Source organism: Ammospiza caudacuta, chromosome 4 (assembly GCF_027887145.1).
Source record: "Ammospiza caudacuta isolate bAmmCau1 chromosome 4, bAmmCau1.pri, whole genome shotgun sequence".
NCBI classification, from domain to species: Eukaryota; Metazoa; Chordata; class Aves; order Passeriformes; family Passerellidae; genus Ammospiza; species Ammospiza caudacuta.
In genome coordinates this window covers 77758271-77781952 of record NC_080596.1, presented here as the reverse complement: position 1 = coordinate 77781952, position 23682 = coordinate 77758271, and the positions used below count along the sequence as shown (strand labels likewise).

The following is a 23682-nucleotide window of genomic DNA, read 5'->3' as shown; positions in this document are numbered from 1 at the left end:
TATTTAATTTGCGACTAAAAATGATGCCTTCGACTTATTTAATGCATTAAAACACAATTTATGCCAAGGAAGGAGAACAAACTCAAGCTTAAAATGATAAGAAATAAACATTAGGCAGGAAGGCACACCAATACATAACAATAACTGCTCTGAGGTTAAGCAGCTTGTTCCCATTTCCCACCTTGCTCTCTACTGCCACTGTTAGCTAGCTCCTCCCCAGCGGCCTCACCTCGATGCCACTTTGCCTGGCCAGCTTCACAGCTGTGTTGTAGTAGCCACAGCGCAGGAGATGCTCCACCATCATGCGGTCCATGCGCTTCTTCTTCCACATGTTGGCGGCGGCGGGCTGGTCACTGCTGTGCTCCTTCAGGTGCTCGATCCTGCGCTTGCACAGCTTGGCACTCTCATCTTCCGCCTGGATGGACTCCACGGCCTGAAAGGAAAAGCCAACCGTAAGGGCTGCACGCTTGCCATCTCCTTTTACAGCAAAACACAGCCATTGCTTGTAAGCGTTCTTTATGTGTTACACAGCTACTCCCAGTAGTGTCTCTTTTGTTTAGAGATATTGCCCATGGCAGTGCATAAGCTTCTGCACGGCTGGTCCAGTTCTGAGGTATTCTTGCACACAAGTAAGTTTTGATCTATTTGACACTATGAATATATACATTTTTCTGCTTAATTTGCAGTTTATCCAAAACCAGAAACATATCAACTATGGCAGCAACTCCTGTAATAGCCTGCAAAGAGCTTTGTGAAGGTTTGGAGTAATCTGATCCAAACAGTTGAAAGGCAAAATTTTCACCTCTAACCCATGCATGGCCTCTTCCTCCAGCAGCTGTCCTGCTGGATTAGTTCTACTCAGGAGTGATGCAGAGTAAATCCACATTACTTCTAATACACTGGAGCCATTTTCATCAGTCATGCAATAATGGAAATTATACAAATGGTTGGCCTCTTGGCACCTGTAATTCAAGGATCTGAAAGCAGTTTTTCAAAATCATCAGTTTTGTTAAACTGGTATTATTTTATATATCTCTGCTACTGTGGGAACGTGCATCCCTTGTTAAGGAGCTTTACTTAGGAAAACACATTTGTCCAAAGAAATAGATTGATGATTTAAAACCAACATATTGGCATACCCAGCAAAAAAACCACCCACCAATCCCTCAAGGTATTGCCACAATATTTTTAATTAAAACCAAAACACACAGCTCAGTTGCTTTCCTTCACCCTTAGAGCCACGATTCCAAGCCAGCTGACTCAGTACACAGCATGGGACAACTCTGGGCCAGGTCAGGCTACAGAACTCCAGAGAGCTGGCAGAACTTTAATGTGCCTGCTAAGGTAAAGGCAAACCAGCAGAGGATGGTTAGGACCTTTCCCATCTGCAATACATCACTGGTGATGCAATTGCACCTTAGGCTGCCCTGTGGTGACTTTAAACCTGCTGGCTTGTGTTGGAATGACTGCACAGCTCTGGCAGCTGCAAGGCAGAGGCAGAACCTGGCAGGCTTTTGGCAGCCCACTCTGCACTCCATGCTGACACAGAGACCTTTCCAGAACTCAAACTGTAGTGTCATACATGATACAGCTCCAGCTCTGGAAACACAGGTTGGCTCTAATTGCATTTACCATGCCTACCCATAGACTTCTTCTGGAAGGATCAGCATTTGAAAAGCAAAGTTAAATGAGAGAAAACTTGCAAGGAAAGCTCACTGAGCTTTTTCCCCTCTTCCCCCCAATTAAGCCTGACTCTGATCTGGCCCTTGATACCAAATTCAAGTATCTGAAACACTAGTCACCATACAAGAGTCTCTTAACATCCATGTAAACATCTCTAGCATAAGTTACTTTTATTACTGAAGTTGGAGTTACTTGTGCTGCTGACTCGAGCTTTACTTTGTAACAGAGTTTGGTGACAAGTATTTTGTTTGAGTTATGAACTGGGTCTCTTCCTATGCAGCAGGCAAATACTAACTCAAGACAAAACACATTTTCACTTTTTAGATATCTGTAGTATTATCAGATGTGAAGGCAACCTTGAGAAATATTCTGAATACAACTAAGAACTCAAGGCAGCCAGGCACAAAGGTTAGACCCCTTCTGCTCCCAAAGGGCTCTTTTTATATGGCTTTGTATCTGGACTTATACAGCTCTTGCTGGTTTTTTGATCCTTCTAGTATGTTCAGAAAGGCTGCAGATTCTTTTTAAAACCCTCTGAAGCAAGTCTATCTGGACTTGCCCTGCTGGATGTTAACAGAACTTGAGGGAACAAGCATATTAAACAGGATACAAAAGGGAGAACACAAAGGCCTAGGTTTCCCCAGGATCATTTTCAGAACCTAAGAAACCTGCTGTGTTTTAAAGCTCTCTTTCAAGAGTGAGTGAGGTGTTAAATAAAGGAACCATCCAATTCTATTATGGCCATCTCAGCAGTTCATGAGATCCTTGTCTAAACACAGGAGGCAACAGAGATCCCACATGGGTCCACAGGCTCTAAAGAAAACAATTTTGCTCGTGGCAGAGATTATAGAGAAGACAGTTGGGAGTTGAGGGTTTGGAGCAGAAACAAGACCTTTGTATTTCAGAGGACTTTTACTGTTAAATAATTTTTTTGGCCTTTTGTTCTTTCCAAGTAGCTATAAGATTCCCCAGAGTCTTTCAGGCAGTCAAAAACAAATGAGCAATTAATCTAAAATGGAGCTTTGCACCCAAAACACTTAGCAATGCCTTCAGACACACCCCCACAGTCAGCAAAGCTTTAACAAGTAAATAACTTTTACTCCTCCACATCATTACTACACACCTACCACCAAGATACAACACCTCTGTCACAAATAGCTCCTATTTTTCTGTAAGTAACAGAGAAGTGAAGAAAACATATCCTTTAAGACCTCTTTAAGTCTCACAAGCCAAGGATGAAAAGAGCAATTAATTTATCAAGCCTTCAGCAGAACAGCTTTTCAACACCTAAGTTGTTCAAGCAGAAAACCCCAAATCAACACATATGACAGCATTATTTTCATGTTGCAAACCTCCAAGGTATTTTGATGCTTCACATAGTACTGTCACAAGATTTATATCTGTTGGTTATTTCATTTAAGTTTCAATGAAATGACTCTGCTTTTATGTTTCATCTATTTATTTTTGGAGAAGCACTGCTCTCAAGTCAGGCAACAAAGCTATTTCCATTTTTCTGCAAGACTTGTTTCAAGTAAGTGTTCTGATGACTCTAGGGATGAGTAATATTCCCATCCAAAATAAGGATGGCTTATGCTTCTTTTTCTGAGAACATATACATCTTTTTCTAAGAAAGATGTGGTAAAAGCATGAAAGGCTGGTTGTATTTTGTTCAAGCTTAACAGCTAGAAGTAGGTTATCCAGCCAAATTTTGTTTAAAAGGCTCTTAATATTCCCTAGGAATCTTTCAAATTGCAAGTTGAGTGTTTGTAAAAATATTCAAGTAACAATCCAGGACAAACTTGCACTTTCTTCTGCAGAGAAGTCTCAACACTGCATACAACTATTCCTGCACTGGGGGTTTCCCATTTTTCAGCTTCATCTTCTACCTGTTTTGCTATTCCAGTGATCAATTTATTCAATTACACAAATCTTTCCATTAGTCAAGCAGGAATTGTACAAATCAATGCATTTTGCTACTATTTCTTTTCTGTTAGTAAAGAAAGTCCTTTCCAGGACTACAGATACCTATTAATTTTACCTCTCAACAGAAGTTTGTTTTGTTATACTTAGACAAGGACCACCAAATTGTGTTTCTGAAGCACAGCGAAGCAAAGTTTCATTTTAAAGATTCAGTAATGCCCGGTGCCTTGAAAAGAAAACCCAAGCAAAGAGCACAGCACCGAAGGCAGAAGAGCACCCACCTTGCGTTTCAGAACGCTGAGCTTCTCAACAACCCCATCGAGCAGGCTGACAACAGAGTCCACAGCGGGACAGCTGCTGAGCGTCTTCTCCAGCTCGGCCACCACCATGCTCACGTGGCTGGTCTCGCGGTCGATGTTCTTCTGGGCGGCCCGGAATCGTTTGTTCAGGGTTTCATACGGCACCTGAAGCACAAACAGCAGCTCGGTAGGATTGCTGTGTTCAACAAGTCAGCTCCTCCAGAGCTTAGCAAGACCGATGATTTCATCTGATGCAGCCCAAAGAGCACCTTGGTTCCAGGGGACTAGAGGTCATTGACTGAACTTTAGTTCCCATACCGAAACCCTTGTTTAAGTTCTCTCAGCAAGGAGCTCACACTTCAAAGATTATGAAAAAACAACAGGAAAAATGCTGCAGTTTCTTGTCTGATACCAGATTCACCTATCCTGCTTTGGCTGTAGGAAGCATTGATGGAAACAATCCAGGGACAACAGAATATAAAGACAAATCTGTACCTACAAAAGGAAAGCTGGAAGTTAAACCACAACTGAGAGATCACTCTTCAGACCCTGACTTTCTAATTTTACATTTCTTCTCTTCTCTAATTCATTAAAAAAGAGAAAGTTACCTTTGAGAGAAAGCATGTATAATGCATACTGGCTACTGAAAAATTTATGCACAGTACACCAACAGTCATTCAGGAAATCCAACGAGTCTCCTACATACCTCTACCCATGAAAGACTACTTTTTAGGAAGCGTTACTAAAAAGTAGTATATACTTTGTATATACAAGAATTATAAGGAATTCCAAGAGAAACCCCATGTAAATTTTAAGAGATAAAAGCCTAAAATGTATGACTAAACTGGTTAATTTCCTCTAATGCTCCATTCCTGAGTTAAGAGATTTGCCAGTCTTGGAGCTCTCCTGTCCTACTTGTCCCACACCTTTGTGGAACAGCTGAATGAAACCTGCTGCTGATGGCCATTAGGGACACATGGATGGAAGCAGTCAGCCTGGGGAATGATTTGGGGAAAGCTTACAGGAAGTGTTAAACTGCTTCCACTACAGTGGCAGCAAAAGCAATTTACACAGGAAGTTCTATTACTTCACAGAAACAGGAATTTTTAAAGACATTCCAGAGCTATACACTTAATTCAGCCATATCTTTAATCTTTTAAAAGTCCATGAGAAGTTCTTTCAGGTAGTTATGATAATCTTGATTGCTTTTCCATTAATCAAAGGCATAGTTTGGATAGCAATCAGATTATCTATGCTAAAGGTAAAACAGGAAGCACAAATCAGGGCTCTGTTTGGTACATATCACGTGTATGTTTGATTACAAATCTTTCAAGCATATAACTTCTAATCAATTACATCAAGGGCTCAGTTTTCCTCTTTCTAATTATCTGCATGCAAGGAAGTATCCCCAGGGGCCACAGCCCTTCTGGGCTCTATCAGCAGAGAGGTTCCTGCAGCAGCACTGCAATTCCCCATCAGAGAACAGTTTGGTTCAGAGGAAGGAAGATGAGCCAAAGCATTTGCCTTCCAAGACTTTGCATTGCCTACAAAAGGCTGTGCTTCTTTGTGGTAGTAATAAAAGACAAGGACAATCCTGATAAGACATGAAAGGGCTCCTCTTGTAAGGACTGAAATGATCTATTTAATGGTTCCTGGGATCTCAACCTAAACAAGTGACAGGACAAGACCACCACAGAAGGCACTGAGCCAAAACAATTCTTTTCCTTACACATTCTGCCATAAAATCCCAGCAGTACACCCACCCAAAACTCAAGCCACATAAACCATGACAAATTATAGGCTTCAGCACCTACTTAGTTGCCTATGTAACAACACTCCATCTCCAACCCTCTTTTCTTTTTTCCATTTACACAAAAAATATGAAATATTTTAAAGATCCACAGATAAAATGAATGCTCTAGGAGACCATTATTTTGACATGTCATGTTTTTGAACATGAAACTTATTTCCAGCTCTAAGACCTGATGCCAGACAGCATTAAGATAGCTTCTTCCCTTCCTTTGCCCCACTGCATCTTTCTTACTGTTCACCAAAAAATATTTCTGCAAGTATTTTGCCAATCAGCTTTCCACGCCACACTGAAAATCTGCATCAATAAAGACTTTCATAAGCTACTATTAATTTGAGGTACCTTTTTTAGTACAGCAAGTGCTTTTGTTAAATTTTGAGCAGTCAGCTGGACACAGATTTAGTCAGTTGGGAAAAAAGTCTGTGTTTAATCTCCCTTTTGCCTAGTTCCTTATCTGTGCTCAAGAGCAGTAACAGCACCCATTTCCTGTGCTGTCTCTTCAGCATGCAGAGTTCTGGCACACTTTGTGTTCATATGACATTTAGAACAATTGAACTTTCAATTTCAGCTGCTAACACTATATATCATTTAGAATGTCTAGGTGCAATAGGTCTTGAATCTTATCTTTTTTTTTCCCCTACCATAAAAACAATCTGAATGTCTTCTGTGGAAGAGACTGAGTTGAAATGTTTCCACTATATACTCTGAAAGTAAACAAAAGTAAACATATTGAGAAACATAATTTAAAGTGTCATAACAAGGGAAATTAAAGGTACAATGAAATTATTTGCATAACTGGAGCTGACAGTAAATACACTTTACCAGAGATTTTTGTAATTTGCACAGGCAGTTGTTTCTTATTCTAGAGCCAGCAGTTTTCATGAGAATATTTGTGAATCATATCTTGGTACAGATTTTACACTTACTTTACAGAGACAGAGTCTGTGAATGCCAAAATTTAGAACTACATTCCTTACACAGCAGGATTTTATCTTGAATTTGCATCTTCATCTGCTGGTTCTTTATTACTCCTACAGCTCCAACATGCCAAAAGACCCAGCACTGGCTTGCTTTGCTGCAGAACCCTTCACAGGTTACAGGCACTGCACCAACAGGAGCATTTCTTTCCACCCATAATGAAAGTTAATGAAAGGAGAACATGTAAGTGCTCTGGACAATGCAATTTTAAACATTTTTAATTATAGTTCACTTGATTTTCAGGTACCATTTTAGAACACTGTGAACACCAAAGTTTTTAGACTAAGAGACAGATGCAAGATTTATATCTCATTAATTGCCATAAACCTATTAGAGACTGGGAATCTTGGCTGCCAGTACCATTCTGGGACCAAACCTGGATTACACACCATGATTTAGAGACAAGAGTGACCTACAGAGCCCAGCCTAGGGAAGCATTACCTTAAGGAAAAAAGAACATCTGAAATACAGCAGCAAGTACTGACCAGGATGGGCTCTGTATGAGCACAATACCAACTTGTCCTACTCGTTAGAGCTTGAAAAGCCACACCCAGCTGGCTCCTATGGTGAGCATACAACAGGATACAAAGGAGAGTTGTAAAATATTAGTGGGCAGCACATTTAAATCCAGTGGCACTAAATAGATTCTGCTCCTTTTGTTCATCAGCTTCCACAGCTGCAGACACATATTCAACCTAAGCATGTCCTAAACCAAGTCAAACTTAAACCTAGTGAAAAGGAATTTGACTGAAGGGGTAAAATTCCAGTAACACAAGTTTTTCCAAGATCAGAATTTTGTTGTGATGTGAAGCAAAGTCTGCTTGGCTGGAGGCTTCTGCAACCATAGTGGCTGTTTCCAGGTGCTAAACACTAACAAAAAAGCAGAGACGACTGATTAACCTGAAACAAATACTTTCTTCATTTCAGGAGTTACTTCACTGTTTTCAGAAAGCCAAAAAAGTGGTGTGCTGTCCCAGAACATGCTCCAACAACCTCTAGCTGTGGAGACAAGACTTAGAAGAGCATTGTTCTGGGTGTACAAGCTGGAACTGGTGGAAGAGCAGGAAGGACTGCCAGGAGAGCTACATGTTGATCACTCAGAGCAAGGAGTAGAAAACTGCAGAGCTAAGGACGTCAGGGGGAGTTTTTAAGTGCACACTTGGGAACTCAGCTGTGAAGTTTACCACCCGGCCTTCAGCCCAAACACAGTCCTCTTCCTGCCCATGAATGCAAATAAGGTACCAAAGCAAGGCAGAGTTCTCAAATCATGAAGTGGCTAAAACTATTCACATTGGGCAACTGTAGACAATCTTTCTTTTCATGATCCATATCAAATGTAACTTGAAATATCCTTAGAGTGAATTTAAATATATTTTCATAAAAAGAAAATTTTCAGCGAGCCATTCACTTACTAAGTGATTCCATTTTCTTGAGTTTTTTGAAAACACATTAAAAATAGAAAAAAACACCAGCCAGTATTAAATGCTTGCATATGTTGTAACCTGATGTTTTGCAAACTGTATACACTTCTCAAGTGTTAATTATCAGGCAGCAAATAAATATTTAAAGAAATATAAATAATTTTAAGCCAACTGCATACAGGAGCGCATCAAAACAAGTGTGAGCAGCTGGTGAAGGGAAGCAATCTTGCCCCTGTACTCTGCTCTTCTGAAGCCCCACCTGCAATGCTGCACCCAGCTGAAGACCAGAAGGAGCTGAACCTGCTGGAGCGAGGCCTGAGGAGGCCACAAAGGAGACCAGGGGGCTGAGCCCCTCTGCTGTGGGGACAGGCTGGGACAGCTGGGGGTGTCCTGCCTGCAGAACAGAAGGCTCTGGGAAGAGCCTATGGCACCTTCCAGTACCTAAAGGGGCTACAAGAGAGCTGGAGAGGGACTTTGACAAGGGCATGGAGTGACAGGACAAGGGGCAATGGCTTCAAAATGGCAGAGGCAGGGTTAGATGAGATATGAGAAAAAAATTCTCTACTGTGAGGGTGGAAAGGCCCTGACACAGGTTATCCAGAGAAGCTGTGGATGACCCATCCCTGGAAGTGTTCAAGGCCAGCCTGGATGGGGCTTTCAGCAACCTGCTTTAATGAACATGGCAAGGATGCTGGAATTAAATTATCCCCAAGTTGCCTTCAAAGTAAACCCTCCTATGATTCTAAACCACCTAATCCTTTACACAGCATCCTACAATGCATATTGCTTTTTTACTCATTATCAAGATTTTACTGAGATTCATTTTCCTTCTCTTCTTAAGGTTTTCTGAATTTATCTACGTGTGCACACTTTGTACTCTCTCCATAAATGGAATATATAGAACCAGCTGCTGAACACACTCCCACCTCAGCTCTTGCTTATCTCTACAGACTCACAGAAAAATGCCTTTAGAAAACCCATGATAAGAGCATAGCATCCATACAGCCTTTAACAATGTGAAAAGGGAGAGCAGAATGCACACCATTTTCCCCTCATAGAAGTTTATTAATTATAGTGATCAAAGCTTCAAATGCTTTGCTACCTCAATGGCATTTATGTTGTTGGAAGTCAGACACCCAGACTGGACTTAAGCTCATTGTAGCACCTTGAATTCTATTAAGCAGCTGAATGGCATTTTGAGAACGGGGTGAAGTTTCAGCCTGTTGCACACCTGCAGCTTCTACAACAGACACAGTCACTCACTGAGCACCTGGGGTTTGCAAACAAATTGAATACAGACACTGCTGAAGGGCTCTCTGCTTGGGATAGAGTACAACATAAAACAAACATCAGCTGTGGAGAGCTCTTCTTTGCAGAGGTGTTGTAGTTGTCCAGCCAAAAAACCTTCTGAGCTACAGCTAGAAATACAGCTCTCATTACCATCACAGCCAGCATATACATCCACTTAATTCAGCTAGACTTCAAATAAGTAATGGACATTACCAGGGCCTTACAGACACCAGCAGCTTAAGGAAGATGAAAAGCATCTACAGAATTGAGTTTGTGACCCAACTACCAAGGACAACAGGGTCTCCCTTCTAAATGCTTTCTCTGTCTTTACTGGTAAGGTCTGCTCCTAAGCCTTCCTGATGGTGTATGAGCAAGCCTGGGCAGAGAGGTGCTACTCACTCATGGAAGAAGTCCAAAGCAAGCTGAAGGTACACAGGTACACGGGAGCAGAAGGGAGGAAAGGAGAGAGCTCCTGGATGACACTGTTAACCTGCTACCATTGCTGGAATGCCACAGTGAACAAGAAAAGGTGAATGTGACTGAAAAGAGCAAGTTTTGTGCCTCTACTCCAAAAAGAGAACCTGGAAGATCACAAAACCTACAGGCTGGTCTGCCTCACCTCAGCTCTCGTGAAAGTTACAGAAAAAACATACAAAAAAGCCCAACCATTTCCAATCTTATAAAGGTGACTAGGAACAACCAGCCCAGATTTGTCATATGCAAATCAAGCTGACAAATTGTTTGCTTTCAGTGCTGAACTGTCTCTGAATGGCAGGGGCACGCAGCAGCTCTTTATGCCAATAGCAGTGAGGTTTCTGACATTGTCTCACTTGTGGCCAAACAGGACACACAGACTCAATGGCTGAACACAAGATGGGTCAGGGACTGACTACTCAGGCTCTAAGAATAATGGTCAGTGGTCCCAAAGCTTCCTGGTGGCCCATGACAAGTACTGCTTGTCTCCAGGAATGTTATCAACTCCAACAAACGTCATCTTCAACCACCTGCACTACAGAACACATAGAGGGCAAACTGGTAGAGTGCTTGATAAATGGGTGTCAGAGCTGCCATTCAAAAACAATGCCAAACTGGAGAAATACAGCAAGAATTTTGTGAAACAATCAAGGGAAACACCAGAGCCCAATATCTGGCACAAAACCGCTCCAGCCTTTAGTACTGGATGTGGAATAACTGGCTAGGACCACCAGTGCAAGAAAAGATGCAGAGGTCCTGATGGACAGCAGGTGGGACATGAATCAGCAACAGGCTCTCATGGCAGTGAAGGGTAACCCCATGCCAGGCTGCATTAGCAAGACTAAAGGCAGTGGGTAGAGAGGAGTGATTGTTCATGCTCAGCACTCATGCAGACTCATCTGGAATACTGAGTCTGGTTTTCAGGTCATTCCCCCCTCCCACTAAAAAAGAGATGCTGACAACCTGGAGGGAGTCCAGAAGGCTGCCACCATGCCAGTGGAGGATAAAACAAAGTCCAAGAGAAGCTGACAGGGGCAGGCTTGTTTCCTTTGCAGAAGGGAAGGCTCTGGGAGCTGGAAGCGGCACAATCTGATAAAAGCTTTCTGCCACCAAAAGGTGAAGGTCACAGATAAGAGCCAGCCAGACCTTCCGGAGTTACAGAGCAAAAAGGAAGGAGGCTGAGCTGACAACTGTCACTACAGAAAATTCCAGCTGGACATCAAAAAATATTTCAATCAGAAGATTTGGTAAGCACTAGAACAGCAACCCAGAAAGGTGATGCAATCTCCACCCTCAAAAACTTTCAGAACTTGGCAGGACTCTGAGCAACCCAGACCAGCTTTGAAGTTAGCCAAGGTTCGAGCAGAAGCCTGAATTTAACAGTCTGCAGGAGTACTCTCCTACCTTAATTTAATGAATTCATCTCTGCTAACTTAGACATCAAAAAATACATTGCCATATGAAGATTGGAATGACCATACCGGATAAGACCAAAAATCCCCTCTCTGTCGCTGTCTTTCCTCTGAGGATATCCAGAAAGAGGATGACACTTGAAAAAAGGCAAGAACAAAGTTACTAAGCCCAAAGTCTCACTGGACTTCTTGAGCCAGAGATGGGAATTTAATAATGGGAATTGAACACCACAGGGTGTTTCTCACTCATGAACTCTGGTTGCTGCTGACCTGAGTTTTAGCACTGCAACATCCTGTTGGGAGATATTTCACAGGCTCACAACTATGTGAAGAAATACTCTTAGCTTTGACTTTACAATTGACTTGAAACCCTTTTGTTCTTGTGTTGGAAGCAAAAAAGGGAACCTTCTCCTACATACTTCTCACATATCTGGAGATTGGAGAGACTCTTTGAACCATTCCTTGAAGACAGACATTCCATCTCTCTAATCATTCTTGCCCTCTGTAGCCATTTTCCAGTTCTGCTAAACCCTTTCTCAGGATGAGAGAAGGGAGAAATTAAGAGTAACTCATCCTGCTTGAGAGAAGAAGAAACCATGGCTTTTAAGCTGTGTAGAGTTCTCCATTGTTCCCTTTCCCAACACTTCTGTCCTGTGTTTGTTACCATTAACCGGGCCACTCACACAAAGCATTCACTATGAGCCCTGACATCCCACTGAGCAATGATGATCACTTCCAACACAGTTATTATATATATATTTAACACTAGAATTAATTTTCTTTCCACCATACCTAAAAACTGTATCACACTGCACTTATCTATACCGAATTTAATTTATTTTAACACCCATTCAGTCTCTCACTATTTTTTCTCTAATGGTTCACACTTTGGCTACAGCTGTAATACCTCAATTATCTCAGTAGCATCAAGGAAACTGCTTCATCTCAGCACTTACATTTTCTTCCAGGCTGTTCAAACAGCTGAATAGCACCAGGATGCCAGCAGAATCCTAACACCAATCTTGCTCCATTAGAGAAGCTGGCTACTAAATCTTGATGTTTGTTTTTTATCTTGCTCAGTTCCTTATCTGCCTAAGGATTTCAGTCTTTCTTGAAGAGTTCCTGGTAAAGCTTATCTCCAGAAAACATCCAGTGATATGAATAAACTATCAACCAAGTCCACCTCACTGCCCACTGCAGTTTTTTCAAAACAACTCCAATATCTTTATATGGAATGCACTTTTTAAAAGTCACATTAGCTGATGTACATTATTCCATACTGGATTAGTCAGGATACTATTTCTGCATCAATAAGCCATTGGCTGGAAGGGAAAAATCAATTACATATATTAAAAATCTCACTAAAATTTTACTTAAAGTAGAAGCATGCAAACAGTCTTCTACATTGTCTTTCTTCCACAGCTATCCAACAAAATCCCCAGACTACTTCAGCATCTATCAGAGAATTAGGAGGAGGACTCAACACAGGAGAAGGGGATTTCTCCCAAAATAAAAAGCTTTTTATAACAAGTGTTATGTGTGCATTTCTACTCCTTTGGAGGTGTAGGATGTTAGGCCAAAGTCTAATGGCCACTGTGAAAAATTCAAATACCACTTTGATGCTGCCCACAAGTTTTTCTAACTGGTACAGACCGATACTGAAAGACTGAATTAAAAATTTCTTTTATGACTGAAGATTTGAAAAAAATGTAAGCCTTTATTCTCCCCCAAATCTTTAGCCTTACCTTAGACTTTCAGCACACCAGTTCTCACACTACAACACTGGCCAAATTCCTTCTTTACTTATATAGATTCAACCCTAAGGAGCTCCAAATAAAAATGGAAACTAAAACACAATCACTTTCAGATCACAAGATTATTCAAAATGTTTCTAGCCCACAGTAACTGCATGGACGAAACTAATTCAGATGTAGCAGAAAAAAGTAAAAAACAGTTTGTATAGCTATCATTGGGTTGTTGAGAATTACAGAGTAAAAGTGATCCTTCAAAAAAGTCAGCTGAAGGAAGAAATTGAAGGAAGAAGTATTTGGCTATAAAATCATTAAATATTCTCCAGACTCTTGTTAACAGGAATTTTCCAAGTTTCTAAAAACTAATTTTTATAGAAAACAGTATAGACAACAGAAACAAGCATCATTTACACAGGTTTGCAATTCTGTAAAGAACATCCATTTTCTTTCTGTATTTGATATAAAGTAGGTAATTGGGTCTAACTGGTACAAATTCCTACAGAGGGAACTTTTAACTGTATATCCTGACTTGACAGATCTCTGTGTGCATCCTCAGTGTTAAACTATCTTGGCTAAGGAAACTCCTTCCCACAGAAAATGTGGTTCTTTTAAAAACATAAAAACCCACATTGTGTATATTTTCAAATTAACTCAGTCATGAGCAGGAGGGAATTAAAAATGGATTTGTAAAAATCTTATCAAGTACATGAAGTCACAAAATCAGGAGGAAGAAAAAAAATAAGAGTTTCAAGAAATATAAAATCAAGAGAGTCCTACCTAGGTGGGGGGAACCATTACAGAACTATGCTCTCCTTTCAAGGGGCAGGAAAATGGTGAGCTTCCTCTCCTCAACTGTGTTAGCTTACAACACCTGAAAAGCACCAGAGATTTGTATCAATCTACAGGTCTCCAAGACAATTCTGCTGAAGACTTTCAGATAGAAATAAGCTTTTTTCAAATGCCCCTACATGAAATTTAGCCTGGCCAGCCAGCTAGGGAAAACAAGAGAGGTGCAGTGATGAAATTGCCTTTCAAAAAACTAGCAGCAAAGACAACTTAGCACCACTTTAGGCAAGAACAGGGAAATATAACAACTTGTAAGAAAAATTAAGCATCTCCTGGAGAGTTTTAATAAACTGTGTCAAGAGAAAAACTAAACCCCACAAGAAACACCTTCAGCTCTTTTCTTGAGACTAAATTAGAACACCATGCTCACTGCTTCAATGAAACAGAACAGTAGAGGATATCTACTATATATGATGACATAGAAAAATGAGGCAGGGCACAATAAACTACTGAAAATTTTCCCTCAAAGAAATAACAATTAAGAACTTCCTTGCAGAATTACTGAAATTCTGCATTTTTATATAGTTCATTTTTTCCTCAACAATTCTTGGATTACTTCAGACCAGAGTCAGCATCATTATTTGTCACTGGACTTATCCAAAATGTAAATGGTATCAGCACCTCTTCAGTGAACTCTTCTGACGAGTAGCTCTTACAAATTCCTTAAAACAGTAATAGTTTTTCCTTGTTCTAGGCAAAATCAGAAAAGGAAAATACACTTAAAAGAGTAGTAGTATATTTGAGGAATAGATGGCTTAAAATAACGTCTAGAGTTAGGTTAATTAGAGAAAAGCATTAAAATAAAATCTTGAAGAGATACAGAGCCAAATTAAGTAATTTCATAAGCCTAAAAGCAGTTGGAGGTAATTTGGATTATTAAAAAGCAGTTCTTTTTGCAAACATGTTTTGGAAGCCCAGTAGCTTGCCTCAGTTACACAGCAGTCAGTCTCACAACTCAGGAACACAGTACTGTGTATTGCAGAGCAGCTGTGTCCCAAAAGAAACCATCATTGCATTATTGGAAGCTGCTACTTCAATACAGGAGAGAATGAACAGCAAAAATTCTTGGGCTATCCATCTGCTACACACATACTTACAACAGAAGCAATCACACTCCTTCAGAACATTATCCTGTTACACAAACTGCAAGGAACTTATTTCTGAATGTATGATCAACTTTTGAACAAGGCTTCCTGCAAGAAAATGAAGTGCTTCACAAAGTGATATTACAGTTACAAACAATTGTCTTACATCCCTGTAGAAGGGGGTTGACAGCCATTTTAGAGCCTTGCCTAGAACCACCCTGAGCACATCAGAGGCCTTTCCAAGGCACTTGTTTAAAGCTGCCACCCTGCACTTACACCTCACAAGAAATGTCTTTGCTTTTCTTCTTTCAGTAGAAATACTGGAGTACTGACAAGAACCTAAGCATTGCTTCCTGGCCAAAGCTGAGCTGCAAAGCTAAGGTCACTCAGCAGGTCTGTGTCCTGAGCAAGTCCTTCCATTTGTTTCGATCCTTCTCTCTTCTCCAAATATTTGCTCATTTTAATCCCAGCACCACCTCTTTACCTCTTTAAATGATAGAGGTCTTTGTCCTTCTGTGTGTTTGCACAGCCCAGACACCATGATACTGCTAGAGATCCCATTTCCAATCAAACTGCTCCCAAAACAACCTATTCCAGCCAAAGTCACAGCATTTCTTGTAAGACAATTAGGCATTATTGATTCAAATTAGCAGACCCATATCAGAATATATGAATGACCAAAGTTCTACTCAGTGTATCATCTGGTTTAATTTCATTTTCATTGGTTTACAAGTCCAGTTAATCCACAGAGCTCTTGAAAAAGCTGAAGTAAATCCAAAGAAGTTGTGAAGTAGTTAAATTACTGACTATCAAAATAAAAGTATCTTAAAAATGGCTTTATTTAAATGAAATATCACATATTGTAAGCAGTCAGTTACTTGGGCATATTTCACGTTCTGGGTTAGCAAATACTTCCCACACAGTGTATCTTCGGGCTGTAGTTTGTGGGAGGCCAAGTGCACAATTCAGGCAGCTTTGTGACTGAACAAGCACTGATGGATGCTGTCAGTGTGCCCTTACAGCAAATCTGCCAGAGCAGCACTTCCCTAGGGCTGTGAGCCTGAAAGGAACACTCCTGATTACACAGCAACCACTGACTTGGGGGACAATGGGAAGAAGCTTAGGGAGCACACCAAGCAAAGCACTCTCCTCCTATTGCAGTACTAGGAAATGTTTGGGGCTCATCTTTACTTATTTCCCAGCTCTTGAGAAACACTCACTGTGCTAAGACTCAAATCAAGTCTGATGTCAACACTGAAAGACCCCAATGTGCTAGCTACCACACAAACATACTATTCCTGCACCAGAAAACATGCACAAACCAAACTGACAATACCACAGGGCACTGTCCTGTGAAAACACTACAAACCAAGTATGGTGCAACCAGCAATTGCAACATCAGGTAAGCGTTCACTTGGAAGATACTAGCAGGAGATCCTCTGTGAGATGGTTGAGAATGCCTTTCTTCAAGTATCTTCCTACAGGCACAAAGGGGTACTAATAACCAAGCAACAGCTCTAGGTGATGACCACACTGTCTTTTACTGGGTTTTCTCCCTTCATAAATAACTTTAAAATGTATTTTATAGTGAGTGGGCGGGGGTGGAAAAGAAACCAATTTCTTCAGCTACTGCACAATGTCAAACTTCTTACAACGTGCCAGCGTTAGCTCTTTCTTAGGAGTGTTTTTAGAACAGAGTGCAGTGCAGGAAAACAACAGCAGTAGGAAAGATTTCACACTTGTTTGCTGACACACGCACACACCATGTGTCAAAACAGGAAGTGCATTATTCAGCAGCACAGGAACGCTCGGCACGGACACTGAACACACTTGGTGAGTCAGAGCACCCAGGCTGAAGATGGATTTAGGGTGAGAGAAGTGTTCATGGTGAGTTAGTGCAGAGCTGTCACCAACATCAGGCTTAGCTTATTTTGCCAACCTTCTGTCTGAAAAGCACTCAGATAATCCAAAAGGGGGCCAATGAGAGCTGGAATGGGACTTCTTACAACAGCAGGTAGTGACAGAACAAGGGGGAATGGCTTCCACCTAAGAGGGCAGGTTTAGATTAGATAAGAGGAAGAAATTTTTCCATTGTGAGGATGGTAAAACACTGGCACAGGCTGCCCAGAAAGCTGAGGATGCCTCCTCCCTGGAAGTGTTCAAGGCCAGGCTGGATAAGCCTTTGAGCAACTCGGTGTAGTGGAAGGTCCCTGACCCTGGCAGGAGGGCTGGAACAAGATGATCTTTAATGTCCCTTCCAACTCAAGCCATTCTATGATTCTATCAGGATCTGTATTTGTATTTTCTTATGCTGATGTACAGACAGTGAACTAAATGCTACAAGTTGCTACTTCTGTCTTAAGTCCTGCTTGAACCACTTTCACTGAACAACTTTTGCTGCTACCTTTTCAAAGTTTTAACAAAAGTACTCCTGACTCTTAAAATTAGGTTCAAAACCCACTTGAGTAAAGCTTATAAACATGGGAAAAAAATAAAGTACTGCTACCAGTTATGCAAAAAATTAATGTGCACTTCTGCCTCACTGGGTAAAAAGTTGATTGTTCAGATGTTTGACATCTCCATTAGTGACCTGGATGATGGATCAGAGTGCACCTCCCCAGCCTGCAGAGGACACAAAACCAGGAGGAGTTGTTACTATGCCAGGCGCTCGTGGTGCCATTCCACAGATCTCACTGGGCTGGAGAAATGGGCAAACAAGAACCTCATAAATTCAATAAAGAGAAATGTAAAGCCTTACCCTTGAGAAAAAACAACCCTTTGGACCAGGACAAGTTGGAGACAAAGCCCGGGAAGCAGCTTGGCAGCACAGAGCGTGGGGTCCTGCTGGACAAATTGCCCATGACAGCACCCCAGGCTGTGTGAGGCAACCACTGCCAGCAGCTCACGGCAGGTGATCCTGCCCCTCTAACTAGGGCTCAGAGCCACCCAAAGTGCTGTGCCCAGTTCTGGCTCCCCGTCCAACAGAAACATGGACACGCTGGGATGAGCACAGAGAGATCACCACCAGACTGGAGAATCTGGCATGGAACAGGGGCTGAGAGGGCTGGGACTGTTCAGCCCAGAAGAGGCCCAGGGGAAGCCTTGTCAAGGGGTGTGAATGTCCCTGATGGGGACAACAAAGAAGATGGAGCCAGACTCCTCTCAGCAGTGCCCCATCGAAGTACAACAGGCAATGGGCACAAACTGCAATAGAGAGAATTTCCTGTCAACAAAAGATTACATTCTTCTAGTACCACAACAGCAGTCAAACACTGGGCTAGCTTTGCCAAGAGAGGCTGGAGTGTCCGTCTTGGAAGAGAACTGAGAGCAGTCTGGCTGTGGTGCTGAGCAGCCTGCTCCAGCTGACCCTGCTGGGAGGGCTGCTACTGCACCAGACTGTCTGCAGAGGTGGAACCTCAGCTGTTCTGTGGGCCCAGGACAGACACAACATGCACTTCAGAGAAACCCAGTCTCCTGCATGCTTCCCTGCAACAATCCAAAAACCGCATTGCCATGAGAAATTAGTATTTATTAAATCTGCTGCCAGTATGTTCCCTGACAGAGCTGCCAACAAAAGAAACCAAAGAGCAGCTCTGAGAAGGCACTGACAGATCCTGTGCTTCTACAACTCTCCTGTTGCAACTTTTTTTAAAGCAGTAGCAGAGCAGTTAACCCAAACCTGCAGACCAGAATATTTTCAAAGTGACCACTCCTGCTTTTGGGTCTTTCACTTTTGGGAGGGTCTTAGCCTATACAGCTTGCTATCACTTTAATAATCATTCATACTCTAAAGATATGGATGAATTATCCAGCTTCCTGTCATCACTTATTTATTATTTTCAGCAAAGAACTCCGATAACAATGTTTGCATTCATTCACTTTCAAATTGCCAGCTTTCATCTTACATGCTCTCATCTGAGACTAGCAGAATTCCCCATCGGTAGGATAAAAAAAAAAAAAGAAAAAAAAATTCCACAGCAGTTTGGTAGAAGAATAGCTGACAACCTTCTTGTCCTTGAGAAGGGACTGGAGGGAGCAGGGGGCAATATTCAAGAATTATTTTCTGCACTTAAAGAGCTCCTCTAGATTCAGCTGAAGAAGTGTATTTACTTCCCCTGAGCTGAACTGCTGAAGTATTTCCACTCCAGCAGCAGGCACAATTGAGCTCTGGAGCAGGGATTTCCCTCTGCAGTTTGAAGCACTCTCTCACATGAAAAGCTCTGTGGAACACACTGTAAATGTAGAACTATTACACAACTATTATCTAGTGATGCTGGCATGAGGAAGCTAGAGGGAGGAAACAGGAAGGATATAAATACAAGTCTGCAATCTTTTCTATTTTACTCACATAAGGGAAAACCACCAGTGTCCAGAGCTCCAAGAGACACATCTGAGCTACTGTGTTGGTGAATAAAAAGCCCTCAGTGGTACACATTCATTTTACACAGCCTTTAAATAAACTGGAAATAAAAATTCAGTCTCAGTCCCACAAAAACCTGTAGGCATCATCTGATTTCTAAAGATCAAAATGAGATTTCATATCAACTTACTTTAGCAGACTTTAGCCTTAGTGTTCATTTCTCCGTGCTGCCTTTTCACCTCCACCAGTAAAATGTTTTGATATATGACTCAGAGCTAAGAACATTTCAGAGGACACATTGAAAAGATTTGAGCAGACAATGTTCTGGCAGGTTTTTTTAAACAATGAAAAATGTTACTAAAGATTACAGGAACAACCCAGAAGTTGAATGGCTGCTGGGAAGAGTCAATAAACATCACCTCTGCTTGGAAATTAGGAATTTCAGTGCAAGGGTGTATCACCCTCTTACTATCTAGCTTGCTAACTTGACAAACAACATTCCATTCTGTTATGTATATTTTTGTTGAGATATTTTAGGTGAAAAGAATGCTTGTGAAAATAAAATAATTAGTCCAAAATATTATCTACCTTTGAAATGGCTGGCACTTTGACAATTCATCTTAAGTCATAAGCACCAAAACAAAAACTCACTGATCCTCACTGCCAGTAATTTTTCAGGAATGCAGCAACCAAAGCTGTGGCAACAACTGGAATACACCTAAAATACAGTCTTAAAACGATCTTCTTAACATTAAATGCCTTCACATTGTTCTGGCTATGGAAAGTGCCAGAGAGCTCTTTACAGCTATTTTAAAATTTAGGCCTGATGCTGTCAGGTTCAAAGTACTTCTGGGTGACAGAAAGGAGCCTTCACACGTAAAAGGGGAATCAACACTGTCCTTCTGCTTCTCAGACCCGAGCAGAATGGAGCTGGTGGAGGAGGACGTGCACAAGAAGAACATGGCCAGAGAACCTGCAGAACCAACACTGTAAAGAGCACACAATGCTCGGCGTGTGAAGGACAGCATGATCTCAGCACAACAAAGTTGACTTTGCATTAACATCTCCTGTACACGGCAAAACGTGGACACCCTGACACGAGAGATGTTTAAATAGGCATTCTGCAATAGGGATCCTTCTTCCACAGCTGCAGCTATTTATGTGGCAAACGTCCTGTATACACACCACGACACTTCAAACAAAGGTTCCCGCTGATTCCTATGAGCACCATCCTTGCAGCTCAACAGTTCTCGGGGGCACTGAGCGCTAAGGTCACCGCCGAGTCCTTCACCTGCCTCCCAACACCTGCTCAAAGCCCGAGCCCACCTATGCAGCCCTGGGAGACCTCCCTCCGCAGGCAGCCCCAGCATCTCAAGGAACAGCTTCTACCGAACTGCATTTTGCCTATTCGCCTCCACAGCCCCCCAGTACGTCTGTCCCTTTCTATATTTTAAGCTCATCTCCATCTTCGGGGGACCAAGCAGCCAGGGAACCATATTACACCGCCACCTCCACTCCCTCCCCTTTACCACGTCTCCTAACAACGCCACGTAGATGCAGATAATCATCTGGGATGAGCACTCCAGGCAGCGCTCGGTGTTCCTGAGGGGGCACATTCCACTCACACGCCCCAGCCCCTCTCCCCCAGCCCGGCTCCGTCCGAGCCCGCTCCCCCCTCACACCGCCCCGCGAGCACAAGGACCTCACTTCTCTCCCAGCTCCTTTCCAGCTCTTTTTGTGTCCCCGGCGTGGCCCGGGGGCCTCCCCCGTCCCCTCAGGGCACGGAGACACCAGGGAACAGCCGCATATTCCAGGCACGTCCCTCTCCCTCCGCGGAGGGGGATGGGAACAGCAGCAGCGGAGCGGCACCGGCCGAGACGTCAAGCGGAGGAAAAACGAGGACAGGCGGGAACCACGCGATAGGAATCGTTCCCGACCTCCATCCCACAGCCCCGGGGCTCCCGAGGCGGGGAGAACGGGGTGGGGAGAAGGGGCTCCCCCTCAGCGCTGCTCGGGCGGGACGCTGAGGGCGTTAACGCGCTCCCCCCCGCGCCGGGGGCGGCCCGGCACCCACCTTGAGAGTGGGGTACTCCTGCACCTTCAGAGTCATTGAGAGCTGAGCGGCTGATTCCTGCACCGCCATCTTGGATCGGGCACCGGCCGCCTCCCCCCTCCCTCCTTTCCCTCCCGCCCTCCTTCCCAGCGCGTCCCGGCGGGAGCTACCTACGGCGCGCGCGGCATGCCGGGAAACGGCGCGCGCCCCGCCCCGGCCCTCATGGACATGGGCCGAACCAACGCCGCGCGCTCCCCCCCTCCCGCCACCCCGCGCCGCCGCGGCTTGGTACGCTCCGAGGGGGCGGTGACGGACGGAGAGCGACGGCGCGCCGGCCAATGAGCGGCTGCCTTCCCTCACGTTCCTCCGCCGTGAGTGTGGGCACCGCCCCAGAGCTCGGGGAGCCGCGCCTGAATGGGCAGCGGTGCGGGAATGGGCGGGGCCGCGGAGATGCGCGGACAAATCAAATGGGATGACGGCATCGGGATAGGCGGGATTTGGGGGGGTTATGGACACCCAGCCACTCAGGGGCGGCAGAGAGCCGTTTCCTACGGCCCAATCAGAACAGCTCTCGGGCTCAGTGGGCGGGGCCTAAAAGTAAATTTTGCTGGTGACTTCAAACGGCCGTTTTAACACCCCCGAGGTGTCCGGGAAGGGGAGGGGCGGGGCGCAGGGCGGGGTGCGATGTGATTGACAGCGCCACCAGCCAATGCCGTAGCCTCTCAGGTTGACGGGCAGGCTGCTGAGCCAATGGGCGGTGCCTCTGGGGCGGGCGGGCGGAGCGGCGGGCGGTGTGTGGCTGTGTGTACATCGGGAGGGGCGGGGCCGCCTCCGTGAGTTCCGCGGGGCGGAGGGAGCGAGTGAGAGCCAGTGAGGCGGAGACGGCGGGAAGAGGTTTAAATAGCGGAGACGGCGGCAGCCCCCTGCCCGCGGCTCTCCGGGCCGGCGCCGAGTTTCCCGGTGAGCGGAGGCGTGGGGCGGGCGCAGCTCCCGCCGCAGCCGGGCCGGTCCCGCCCGCCCCGCGGGGGACGGGGTGGAGAGGGAGGGCGGCTCCGTTCGGCCGCCGGGGGCTCTGGGGGTCCCTTCATGGGCGGCGCTGCCCTCGCAGCCTGGCCGGGCGCGGAGCCGGCGCCGCCGGGCGCTACAGGTGCGGAGCGGGGGCTGTCCCGGGCGGCGCTGGCTGCGCGGGCTCCCGGCGGGCTCCCGGCGGGCTGGGGATCTCCATGGCTGCGCTCAGAGGCTTCGCGTGACCCGCTGACCTCTGGCCCGTCCCTGTAAGGTGACAAGCACCGGTTTAAGCGAGCAGTAATTCCTCTGGCGGACGTACGTGAGTGTTTCCTTAAAAAAAAAAAAGAAAGAAAAGAAAAGAAAAGGGAGGCAATCCCGCAGAGTTTCTACTTCTGTGCGTGTGCGAGGGAATAAAACCGCTCTTGGAGTGTCAGTCCTAATGTAAAAGCTGCTTTCTGGGCAGTGTCTCGGTGTTCGGCACCTCGCTGTGACCCGCAGTGACACAGGGCACCGGGACGGACCTGCAGCACAGCGAGCTTGAGAGGAAGGGAAAGGCGCCCATACCTCCGGCCCGTGCAGTACATACAAACTTCATTCTCTTGCTGAAGTCGATGTCAAAAGTTTAGTTTCCTGATGCACTGGCAGAAATGTGCTTCAAGCAGTGTGCTGCTTGAGTTTGAAGCTTTAAAGAGCCCCCAAACCGTGTACCTATCAATAACCCTGGTGATTTTTATGCTCTCTGAACATTGCGGTTATGTTTTTACTGGTCTGCAGAAGACTGAGGGAAAATAAACACCAAGACTTCCAGGAGGAGCAAACACATTTAGCTTTCTTGGTTTGAAAGAGCAAGTATGTTTCTGAGAATATTTAGTGGTATTATTTCTGATGTGCATAGATCTCATTGCACTGAAAGTATCTGTCCACCACAAAGGGATGGGGGTAAATAAAAGGGAATGTGGGAAGCCATGTAGTTGAGTATTGGATTTTCTTTGGCTCTTGACTCTTAACTTTTTATTGATATTTACTCACAGCTGCCCTAGCATTCAGCCTTGTGCTGACCATAACCAGCAAATGTATGCCTAAACATAATTTACCAAGCCCACACCAGGTGCAAAGCCTTTGTTTGAGAAGTGTGTTAGTAAAACCTTTGTGTTAGTTACACCTGGGATTAGCATTCGTGTCCAGACACGATCTTGGGACCAGATCCTGCAAGAGGATTTTTATAAGGGGGATTTTGACTCCATTAAGGCTCTGTGCAGGGAATGGTTCACCCTGAGCTGCTTGGGTGGAGG

At 44.2% G+C, this 23682-nt stretch overlaps 1 protein-coding gene across 4 annotated transcripts in view; it reads right to left on the bottom strand.

Annotated features, from left to right (window-relative positions):
- The window catches only part of MAEA (macrophage erythroblast attacher, E3 ubiquitin ligase), a 47725-nt gene extending 26162 nt beyond the window's left edge, over positions 1-21563 (bottom strand). Inside the window, exons 1-4 of one of the 4 annotated variants that reach the window (XM_058802986.1) lie at positions 21404-21538; positions 13816-13909; positions 3885-4067; positions 230-433 (exon numbers count right to left, since the gene is read on the bottom strand). In XM_058802986.1, coding sequence (XP_058658969.1) covers positions 230-433; positions 3885-3992 — 312 coding nt within the window. In that variant the 5' untranslated portion in view covers positions 3993-4067; positions 13816-13909; positions 21404-21538. Of the gene's footprint in view, positions 1-229; positions 434-3884; positions 4068-12194; positions 12324-13815; positions 13910-21403 lie in introns of those variants that run through there. The other 3 variants (XM_058802984.1, XM_058802985.1, XM_058802987.1) reach the window with 3 other exon arrangements.
- Positions 21564-23682: the final 2119 nt, after the last annotated feature.